Source organism: Quercus lobata, chromosome 2 (genome assembly GCF_001633185.2).
Source record: "Quercus lobata isolate SW786 chromosome 2, ValleyOak3.0 Primary Assembly, whole genome shotgun sequence".
Taxonomy (NCBI): domain Eukaryota; kingdom Viridiplantae; phylum Streptophyta; class Magnoliopsida; order Fagales; family Fagaceae; genus Quercus; species Quercus lobata.
This window is the reverse complement of record NC_044905.1, coordinates 48,540,731-48,552,595: the sequence shown is the minus strand read 5'-3', so window position 1 is coordinate 48,552,595 and position 11,865 is coordinate 48,540,731. Positions and strand designations below refer to the sequence as shown.

The 11,865-nt window shown below is 35.0% G+C and overlaps 1 protein-coding gene across 1 annotated transcript; it reads left to right on the top strand.

Moving 5' to 3' along the window:
• The first annotated feature begins 200 nt into the window (after positions 1-200).
• On the top strand, positions 201-8,068 carry LOC115975736 (ATP-dependent Clp protease proteolytic subunit 3, chloroplastic). Its single transcript, XM_031096641.1, has 5 exons — positions 201-697; positions 1,293-1,407; positions 3,984-4,159; positions 7,338-7,433; positions 7,546-8,068. The coding sequence occupies exons 1-5, from the start codon at positions 371-373 to the stop codon at positions 7,837-7,839; spliced, it is 1,008 nt and encodes a 335-aa protein (XP_030952501.1). The 5' UTR covers positions 201-370; the 3' UTR covers positions 7,840-8,068.
• Positions 8,069-11,865: the final 3,797 nt, after the last annotated feature.

Sequence of the window (11,865 nt, the reverse complement as noted above, 5' to 3'; positions counted from 1 at the left end):
TGAGTTTTGATGGAAGTCTGAATTGGCAAAAAATTAAAAATTAAAGAACTAAAATGACAAAATTGAAAGTTAGGGAACTAAAATAAAAAACATTGAAAATTAAAGGTCAGTTTTGTATTTATATCTAAATAAATATATCCTTTTCTTTGGTTCTGATATTTGATATTTGAATAGAATGCCGGGTCAGTTTTCGTTTTTGCCTAAATAAATATATACTTTCCTTTGGTTCTGATATTTGAATAGAAGACAGACTAGCATAGGGAAACGACGTCGTAGGAGTTCTTGAAGCGCCTAGGACTAGGAGTATTTTGTTGGTTCAACAAGAATCCCAAGCTAAGAAAGCAACAGAGACAAACTCAGAGAGAGAAATATGGAGATGAGTTTGAGTTTGACGTGTGCAACCTCACCTTCAAATTCGATGTGCTTCAACCATGGCGTTCTACACTCACAGTTCCCAATTGTGACCATAATAAGGAAGAACACTACTGGTCTTATCAGTAATATTAGAAAAAGAACTACAAAACCTATTTCCACAATCAAGGCTTTGAAAAGCTCATCTTCAAAGCAGACCTTATCGACCAACTGGGATGTTTTCCAAGATTACTCTGCAACTTCAGCTCCATGGCTGCCCAGATTCGAGGAGCTTGACACTACCAACATGCTTATCCGCCAGAGAATTTTATTCTTGGGCTCTCAGGTATCTTTCTCTCCCTCTTTCTCTCTCTCTCTCTCTCTAGAATTGTAAAAGTTGGTATTGTTTTGTTATTTTGAATTAGTTGTAGGATTTCTGAGATGGGTTTTGCTGATTTTTGGTTATTGGTACTATGTTGCTTTTGTTGAGGATATAGGGAAGTAAGATTCCAGATAGGCGGTGGGTTTATCTGTATAGGGTAGCTGGTTGTTATTGGCTTAAAATATTGGGTCTGGATATAGGTTTTTGTGAGTTTTGATGATTTGCAACATTTGCTAGTAGTTGAAGTTGACTTATGTGAATGAAAGGTTGTGCTTTTGAGATGGGTTTTGTTGGTTATTAGCTATTCAGTTCATTCCTATGAACTGTTGGGAGTGTATGGTTTTAAGTTTGGGAATCATGGAACCTGTTAGTTAAAATTGAGGTAGCTGTTAATGTTTAATGATTCTAATTGCATGTGTTGCAGTTCAGACACTTGTAAACTCAAGTTTTCTTCCCATTCCTAACCCCTTCTTTTCCCATATCCCCAAAACTAGGGGGGGAAAAAAAGAAAAAAAATATTACCCTAAAATATTCAGATTTTCCCCCTGAATGACGGCAGGTGGATGACATGACAGCAGATTTGATCATAAGCCAGCTTTTATTTCTGGATGCTGAAGACTCAAAGAAAGATATTAAATTGTTTATTAATTCACCTGGTGGCTCTATTACTGCTGGTATGTTTGATCTTGTGCTTTTTCCTTATGCTTATCATTGTTGTGTCTCTTCATATTTTATGAGTATCTGAGCTAATACTGACTGGTGATAAAAGAAATGAGATGCTTGTCAATAGGGTGGACATGTTGGTCATCTTGTATGAGACGAGTGAAACTTGAATTTAAGTTGATTGCTAATAAGCGTTCTAGCTTGAATAGCAGTATGCTTTAGTCAATTAGGCTTGTCAACATAATTGGCTGAAAAAATCTAATTTAATGAACACACTTCAAAGGATTTACTGCAGGTAAAAAAAGGAAAAGTAATAAGCACCTCAAAGGAATAAATTGACAAGTAAGTTGAGTGAAAGTTTAGTTAAGAACTTAAGAACCAAATGGCTTTTAGAAGAAAGGAGAGGCCAAAGTTTTTTTTTCCCCGGGGGGGGGGGGGGGGGGGGTGTATCCTTTCTTCTTCATCCCTCCCACCTTGCATCCAAATAAGGGGAAGAATACATACTCTGCTTTCCCTTCTTATTATTTATTAAAATGCCATTCAGTCTGCATCACCTATATCTGCCTTTACTAGAATGCTCTTTGATTGCACTACTTGTTGAAAACAACAGTACAGTTAAATATGTTTTGTACATATCAGATATACCATGTTCCATGATTTCCTTTATGTAAATTCCAGCTTCCACATATAATATTCAGTAACAAGTAGATACTTCTGCAGTAGGATCAGTTTTCTGTCTGAATACATGATGAGATGTTTTCCATTTTTTCAGCATTCAGTTCAATCTTATTTCTGTGCCTTTTGGTTGGCCTGAACAACACATACAGCTTAATCAATGAATATTGGATTTGCAAACTTATAACACATAGGTCGCTTGAAATATGTATATCCCCAAAATTTGTTATGAAAGTTATGAGGTAGTTCTTGGTTTGTTTGAGGACTTTGAATTTGTAGGTTTTTATAGAATTGGGCCAGCCTGTAAAAGATATTGATGCATTAGATGTGTACAAGTTTGTGATGGAGATGTCAAAGGATGGCATTTGATGTTGCAGACTGCTTATTTGTGCAATCTACCGAATATTTAATACTGGCTAGATCTCATTAAAAACCTATTGTCCTACCTTTTTGATTAATGAAGACAAGCTAAAAGCTTTATTGAAAAGGAATTTTCTAGAGAAGATACATTATTTGGGTATGTTTTTAGAGAAGATACCCCTAATATTCAAAATGATTTGGACTGATGAGCATTGTCCAAGGCATGCTGGATTAAAAAAAAAAGAAAAAAAAGAAGAAAGAAACTCATATCAAACCCTAGATACTGAGCAGTAAATAAAGATTTGACACAAAGGCTCAGTTTAAATTCTCCTAGCAGGATTTATCCTAAAAAAAGAAAAAAAGAAAAAAACTAAACTCCTAACAGGCATGTTTGTCTTTTGACTTGGAGAAGTGTTTTTCATTATGTTGATAACAGTGTGTCTATAAAACATATGATAAAATCTGAGGGTATGTTGGTTTTGCAAGAAATTTTATGATTCTTGAGGATTGGTGTTGGACCCAAGCATGCAGTTTTTCATTTTTCATATATTTTTGGGGGAAGGGTGTTTGAACCCTAGATGGTTCTCCTAGAAACACTGGGAAATGCCATTTGACCCAAGGGTCATTGTGGACCAAGTATGGAGTTGAGTTCCTTTTTTAATTTAATTCCTGTTGGCAGTTTGGATATGCATCGTGAAGTACCCACGATAATTCTGAAGGGAGTTTGGAATGAAGTTGATAAAATTAAAGAAGTTTGATCAGAAATAGTGCAAAGTTGTTGTACTGGTTTGGTTTCTGTTAAAGGCCAAAGAGGTCAATTATTTTTCTGTATAAAGAAATGGATCGATTGCATGCTTTCTAATATGGAATGTATCTGTTCTACTAACACGGGATTAAGTGCATCATTTTGCAGATATTAATAAGATTGTCATGTCTTTGACAGAGAACTCAACTATGAAAAGTAGTTTCATCTGGTTAATGTGTGTATGAATTTGTTAGTCATATGTCAGAGATGGTGACTTATAGGGATAGGGGGTAGTGTGGATAATGTTGATGTCTTAAGTTATTCATTGGATTGTGACAATGTCTTTGACAATTAGTTTAACTAATGAATGTTGGACTTGCCTGATCTATTCTTTGTTTATATCTTATATTTTATTTGTTCTTACTTCCTGCCATATCTGCAAGCTTTAAGTTCTTCTATGGAACTTCTGAGTCACAGATCAAGAACTTCAAGACTGCTTATGCATGGAGCCTGAAATTTAATCTAACCAGTTAACAAGTCCCAAGCCCTCTGTAGACACCTCAATTCACACCCTCTGGAAGGAGGGTTTGTTAGGATGACAGTCAATTCAGTCATTAAAATTGTGAACCCCAATGGGCCTCCTTAAACGGACATATATGGAGCTAACCCAAAAAAAAAAAAAAAGGATTTTTTTTTTGGTAGCCATTGCAAGTAATTGGGTAAAGCCTCAATGAGTTCAGTAAACGTATAAACACATTGGCCAACATTTGATGATGTTATATGACTTTATTTATTTGATGCATGTAGGCATGGGTATATATGATGCGATGAAGTTGTGTAAGGCAGATGTTTCAACTGTTTGCCTGGGCCTTGCTGCATCTATGGGTGCATTTCTCCTTGCTGCTGGTTCAAAAGGGAAGAGGTTCTGCATGCCAAATGCAAGAGTGATGATCCATCAACCACTTGGAACTTCTGGAGGCAAAGTAAGTGCTCATCTGAATTTTTGGGCTATTAAATTGCAATTTATAATAAATTTATATCCTGACATAATTGGATGGAGAGTTTTGGAAGTATAGAGATGAGAAAGGAAGGAATGTAAAAAAATTCTCTGATTCTGATATTAATGAAGGGGAGGGGAGGATATGGAGGGAAAAGACATTTCGATTTAGCCCCTTTTTAATCCTACCAAATCACCCAAAGGTGAGCAGATTCAGAGGAAGAGCAAAATCTTTGATGTGTAATTCCAAAAATACTTCCAACTGAAAATAATGTTAAATCATCAAAGAAAGGGTACAATAGTATCAGTTGGCATTCTTGGAGTTATTTAGTATCAGTTCATTCAGTTGTCATAAAGAATCCTCAATAGATGATTTTTTCCATCTCTCTAATGGGGTGTCCGATTGGGATGTTCGATTATCTAGACTGGTCCAAGATTGGGAGCTGGATCCTCTAGTTGCTTTTATGGAACTTATTTATTCCAAACCTATTAGGGGTGAGGGGATGGATAGACCCTATTGGAGACCTACCAAGAGCAGGGGTTTTAAGGTTCAAAGTTATTATCACTCCCTATCTGCATCTAATAGCATGTCTTTCCCTTGGAAATTGGTGTGTGATTGAAGGTCCCACCTAGGGTGGCCTTCTTTTCTTGGGCTGTTTCTCTAGGGAAGATTTTATCCACTAAGAATCTCTGGAAGAGAGGTATTATTGTATTGGATTGGTGTTGCATGTGCAAAAGGTGTGGGGTGTCTGTGGACCACCTTCTTCTTCATTGTCCAATAGCTTACGAGCTATGGAAAATGATGTTTTTTTTTTATTTTTTTTTATTTTTTATTTTATTTGGACTCCAGTGGATTATGCCAAAGAGGGTTATCGATTTGTTCACAGCTTGACAGGGATCTTTTGGAAGGCATAAAAATATAGCCTTTTGGAAGGTTGTGCCATATTGCATCTTATGTTTTCTTTGGCGAGAATGGAATGCTAGAAGTTTTGAGGGATATGAATGCTCTATCCTTGATGTTAAAACCTTTTTCTTTTGTACCTTGTTAGATTGGGGTGTTGCTTTTCATTCTTCTCCTTGTTTTACTCTAAAAGATATGATCAAGCATTGTAGTTTGAGAGTTTAATTGTACTTCACCTTGAGTACATCCGTGTACTTGGTTTCTGTTTTTTAAATAAATTTTTTTGTTACTTCTCAAAAAAAGAAAAAGAAAGGGTACAATAGTAAATTAAAAAAGTTTTCCCTTTTCTCCTCTACACACCCAAACAAGAGAAAAGAGAATCTCCATCCCAACCTTACGCTCTCCTTTCCCCATAAACTACCAATCATAATTTTTAGGGTATACACTTGTGAGTGAAGTTTCATAGTGAATATTAATGAGAAGAATGAGTGGTTAATATAACATAGTTGAGCCCAAACAAATTGGTTTAAGCTTTTGGGCCAATTGGTGTCCCTATATGTTATATTAACCATGCACTTTTATCATTATTATTCAATGTGGGGTACTTCACTCACATGTGCATATCCAACAATAATGTTAGTTATGGGCTTTCTTGTATTTTTCCATGACCATTAATTTGGTTTAACTGTTTCAGTTTGAAGTGCTAACAAAATGCTACCAATATTGGCATTATAGCTGTGAGACCAGTCATAGCAGACCTTACATATATGTTAGCTATCCAAGAAATTTGGATGAGTGTGAGATTAGAAGAGAAATTACACATTTCATAACTTTTTGCAATAGTAGCAAATGCATAATAATTTGTAGACCTTTTAGACTACACCTCTGCTTGAAATGTCAAAGCAATCTATATGGTATCAAATTCCTCTGTCCCAAGCAATAACTACCAGCATATATGGGATGAATTAATTCATTGGATGTGACATTATAGGATGAGAGTGACACTGATCTTTTGCAAATTAAAATGGTTTGCCAGACAATTCTTTTTTTATTATATTATTTATCCAGTTTGGGACACAATGTTTAGTTTAACTGCTATTACTCTAAATGAAAGGAACAACTAATCATCTCCTGATATGTTTTTCTTTGTTGTCATTTCCCTTCAGCTTGCTTGATTTTCTTTGTTCAGGGTCCAAAAGTTTGTTGTCAAGCTAGAATTTAAGGCATGGCTGTATGGGTTCCTGAAGGCAGTTGTAACGTCCACCTTACACAATTCTTTTCATTTTTAAATATGCATTTTTTCCTTTTATTTTCTAAATCTCTTGATGTTCGTATGATTTGTCCTTAGCTTGTTTGGTATAAATTAAATAGAGTTCATTTTTCATGTAAAGCGTGCTGAGGTTTAGACTTTAGGAGGGAGGAAAATTCTAACTGTTTGGTGAGTGAGTTCAAACTCACATTTTCACATTTTAAACTATATTACACACATTTCCACACATTTTTTCACCCACACGTATTTCAAAAAACTCCAAACAACAATTCTCAAACTACTCTACCAAATGCCCCTGACTCTCCCAAATTGTAATTTTTCCTTTTCTTCCTTGAGTGTACATTGGGTCTGCACTTTTGTTTTCTTTGCTGTTCCTCTGTAAAAACATAGAAAGAAGCAAACAGCTTTATTTGTTTAGTGAAAAACTCGAATACATTGTTTGGAATAAGGGTTAACCTTGTTGGATCTTCAAGTGTTAGCCTTAAATAGCTGATTACATTCCAATGTAGAGTGCATTTACCATTTGTACATTTGAAGTTGATAGTTTGATTTTTGTTTTTGAATTTGCCAAATATTTTCTGTATAGAATGAGGGCTGGTGACTGGTTTTTTTCAAATATTTGTATGAAATGATCTGCGGTGTATTCAAAAAGAAGTTTGGTTTGATTTTTAAATTAAAAAATCTGCTATTATGGTTAAATATTAAAAAGGAATTTTTAGCTTCTAGATAAGTTTCATAGCAGAAGAATGGAGCCTTGGCAGATTATATTCTTGCTTGACACAGCAAGGCTACAAGATTCTGGTCAAATTTTGGTTTTTCTCTATAAGTGCAAGTGAACATGTGTATTGCATTTATAATTGCATTGGCTCTATTTGGGTAAATATTGATACAGAAAGGACACTTGATATGTTTAGAGGAGGCTGATCCCTCCATTAGTGGTCTTAAGGGAAAACTCTTTGTTGTGTCTCATGTAAAGGTTGCATGTAATTCCAGGTGACGGACATGAGTATACGAATAAGAGAAATGATGTATCACAAAATTAAGCTGAACAAAATCCTGTCAAGAATCACAGAGAAGCCTATAGAGCAGGTTGTCTCTCAGATCATATTCCCTTATTCTCTACATATTTATTAATGTCCAACTACCTTTCCATTTTCCTTCACGCTTTCTATTTTTTCCTATTTTGGGTGGTTATTTGCAGATTGAAGCTGACACAGACCGTGATAATTTCATGAATCCTTGGGAAGCTAAGGAATATGGGCTCGTTGATGAGGTTATTGATGATGGCAAGCCAGGATTAGTTGCACCCATCGGAGATGCATCACCTCCACCAAAAACTCGGGTGTGGGATCTGTGGAAAGTTGAAGGGGGTAGGAAAGCCAAGAAGAATTTACCCACCGAGCATACACTTTTACAGGATGGATATAAAGGGGGTCAAGAAGGTGATGGGGAGAGGGGTCTTGAGCAAGAAAAGCAATCACCTGCTCCTGTATGAGACTTAAACTTCAACTCTTCCCTGCATCTCTACTTAGTTTACCTGTAATGTTCATCTCCCAAAACAGTGGTTATTGCTAATTTGTGCTTGTTTAATGATTCCTTATACTCATTCAGTGCTCAAGGTGTATTTCCTATATATTTTGAGCTTTGTTTAATAATTCTTGTTAAGTGCTCAGGTTGCCTTTTGGGATAACAGAATGGTCAATTGGAAGGGTTTTGGGGCATTAGTCATAATCTTACTTTAATCCTGAGACAATCCTGCATATTATAGTCCTTACTGAACTTTCTAATTACATTACAGTCAAGCTAAGTAAAAGTTGCCAGTTCCAAGCAGGTAGAAGCTTGATTAAAGTGGTAGTTTCCGTGCTAATTCCTCTGAAAATTGTCCAATGGGGGCTCTAGTGGGACTAAATGGAATGTTATTCTCACAAAATTTTGTTTGCGAATCTTTCACATACATGTATCTTCATACTCTATGTTAAATCACAAAATCGTTTGTAATCATATTCATTATTTTGAATGAATTCATTTTATTTGAGTTTTAAGAAATGAAGGGGTTTCTTTGAAGAAATTAAATTATTTAACCTCGTCGAATAACTGTACTTTGTGAAAGTGTCATGTGAACTAGGTTTCAAGATGTACTTAGCCTCATCCGTTTGGTCTCCCTCACTTAAATGACTAAAAAAAAAGAGAGATCTGTTCCCCTCTTCTTTATTTTTTATTTTTAACTATTTGTCTATGCCTTATCCTTTGGGTATTGCTTATATTTTCCGTATTATGGAATGAGTATATTTTCCCTATTATGGGAGGTGACGTAAGGGTAAACTCTATGTAATATTGTATAATTAGACATGATTGTTACCAAAACTTCCATCAAAAAAGGTTCCTTACCAAAACTAATTCATAATTCTTACTTATAACTACAAAAATGGTCCGAGAATGAAAGCACATATGATATAGGGAGCCCCATTTGAGAGCAATTACTAGATAGTTGTTACTATGACAGATTTGAGAGCAATTACTTGATTTAGCTAAGTGGGCTTTTTGTTGTAACAAGTTTGGTTCCTTTAAACTTTTGGGATGCCTCCAATCTTTCTCTTGTTTTGATAAATGCATTTTTATTCAGCAAATAAACAAAATACTACTTAGACGAATTGTTACCTCCTCAAACTCGAGATGCTCATTTGGTGAAAGTTGCACTAAAGAAAGGGGGGGGAGGTTGGTGGTGGAGGGGGAGAGAGAGAGAGTCACGGTGTATATTTGTAAAGTGTACAGCAGTAAAATGAAATGTAAAAGAGTAGAGAAGAAGAATGCAAACACAGATAACACGCCGATGTGTTATCGAAGAAGAAACCAAAGAACTCGGCGAAAAACCTCTCCGCTGCCCTCCAAACGGTAATCGATCCACTAGACAATTAGTTGGGATACATGGGTTAGCAAGAGACCCTCTAAGCTTAATCTACCCGCTGTACCTAAGCCCTCTAAGCTTCTACTCCAACAAGGCTTCTCGAAACTGTGTCCTGTCTAGCTCTCCGGATCCCGCAACAAACTCCATGTTGCATTTGCTTGGCTTCTTCCAATACTTCCCAGTAGCATCAAACTATCACTTGACACTCTGAAAGAGTGTTATAAGTGTTTGGACTATCAACCTCTCAATGGTATGGAAATTGAGAGGTAGGAGTTGAGGAAAATCCACAAACTATTATTTAAAGGATTGTGGGTATAACAATCTCTAACTCTCAAGGTGTTTGGTTAGGATTTTCTCTCAGAAGCACTCCTTAACATTTGTGGGTAATATGAGTATATATAGTGTGGGTACAGAAAGTGTGTATCAGATAACACAGTCTGGCAAAACAGAATGTCTCGCGAGAAGGTCTTACTCGCGAGATACTCACGATACACAGTTGTCTTCATTTGTACTGACTCTTCGTATTTCAGTCATGTGCAGGGCACATGCATTACTTCACGGGATGCTAAGTTGCGAGCTATCCGCAAAAACCTCTTCAGTCTTTAATAGCTTAAGTCTTCACATTCTCTCTCTCTATCACACAACCCTTACAATCAAATCCCACAATAAATACAGGATACAAAAGATTGAATAAAATTATAATAAAATTTGGCACAAAATTAAAGCCAACAAAACAAATAGTTGTAAATCACAACTTCACAAAAATAAAAGGATTTTTTAAGAAAATAAAATGAAAGAATTTACAATTTAGTAGTAATTGAATACTCATATTTAATAAAACTAGAAGAGTACCGACGCTATGCGCGGATAATATTTTAGGCTGCTATATGAGAAGGTTAAGTAGAACGTTAAACTTATTTGAAAGTAATAACATGGAATAATCCTTTTTATCCATTCAAAAATATAATTATAAATAATTTTTCAATTAAAATTGCTTTATTTTTTGGGATAAATAAATTAGAATTGTTTAATCTACCAATGACATTCACAATTAGTTACATGTTGCATCTATACAATTTTCCATAAACCTTACATTTATCCTTGACTCTAGAAATTGTAGATGACTTCAATAAAGAAAAAAAGAAGCATCAACTCACTTGAAGTTATATAAGGGCAACACTAAAGCTGCGTTTGGATTGCGCTGAAAATCAACGCGTTTGTGTTTTTTCCCTTTTTTTTTTCTTTTTTTTTTTTCACGCGTTTTTCAGACTTGCGGTTACTGTTCATGTACTGTTCAATGAACAGTAACCGCAAATTTTGACTTTTCAAACTTTTTTAGCCAATCAGAGCATATTATGTACTGTTTACGGACCCACAAATTTCACTTTTCAACAACTTTTTCATTAAAAATGGGTCTCACGGTACTATTCACACATTTAAAAATTATTTTGTTACAGTATTTTTCAGTTTTCAGTTTCAGTTTTCAGTTTTCAACTGTATCTAAATGGACCCTAATTGTCATTCAGCCAAAAAATTGTAGTTACATGCTGCATCAATACAATTTTCCATTAACATAACATTTATCCTTGGCTCCACAAATTGTAGATGACTACAATAAAACATAAAAGAAGCACCAATTCAATTGAATATAAATAAAGACAGCACTAATTGTCATTAAGAAAAACAAAAGAAAAAAATGTGTTGCACTTAGGAAGCACTAACCACATATACTACTTGAGATTCTCTTTCAAAGTTTTAGAGCATTTAAGTTCCACCACAGGAGATGTAACTATATAGAAACAAAAGGAGATGGACCAAATGAGAATTAAAAAAATAAAATACCTATTGGAAGCCTTTTGTTGAACACTTGGCAAATATAGTCATTTGTTTTTACTAACATAACCCTTACGGAAAAATAAATAAAAGAAACAATTTTATAGAGCTTAAATATTATCAACCAAATGAGTTCATAGCAAAATGATCAGATGTATGGGAAAGAATGGAGATAGAAATAGCAAATGTCAAGAGGTTAGAGGAGATTTTGTAATAGTTTAGGCATGCTAAAAGACAGGTTGAGGAGAGTTAACTAATGTGGCTCTTAATAAGAAAGTCTTACTGGTTGGAAGAATGTAGAGAGTCTTTCAATTCTATGTGCCATTTGACAAACCTGGTTTTTAAAGCAAAAATCTAAGATATTGAATTGCTGTAGATAGAGAAGAAATCGACCGAAAGCCAAAAGCACTTTTGCTTACTTCACGAACAAATATATGATCCTCTTACAACAAACCTCGCATACGACCTAAACTGCATAAAGAGGCCTATAGCATTTCAAATTCATTAGTACCTTTTTAAACGTAAAGGAAGAGCAAGTCAAACAAAGGAGCTTGACTATCCTACACAGATTGCACTTGTAAAGCTATACCAAACCAAATTTTTTGATAATGCAGTTTTATAGCCACTATGCCTGAAAGAGAAATCATTAACAACAAATATTAGTGAAACTAAATATAACAATCATTGCAATATATTGTCTTCTTCTTCTTCAAAGTAAAGACTTAAAAATTTGCTTCCATTGGTCTACATGTCAAAAGTCTTCATTAAGCAGGGCATACATAA

What these genes read in the sequence shown, in the direction of transcription:
- LOC115975736 (XM_031096641.1), top strand. Translation starts at nt 371, where the DNA reads ATGGAGATGAGTTTGAGTTTGACGTGTGCAACCTCACCTTCAAATTCG. An exon ending in TGGTGGCTCTATTACTGCTG is followed by an intron (nt 1,408 to 3,983) that starts GTATGTTTGATC and finishes TGATGCATGTAG; the next exon opens with GCATGGGTATATATGATGCG. An exon ending in TTGGAACTTCTGGAGGCAAA is followed by an intron (nt 4,160 to 7,337) that starts GTAAGTGCTCAT and finishes ATGTAATTCCAG; the next exon opens with GTGACGGACATGAGTATACG.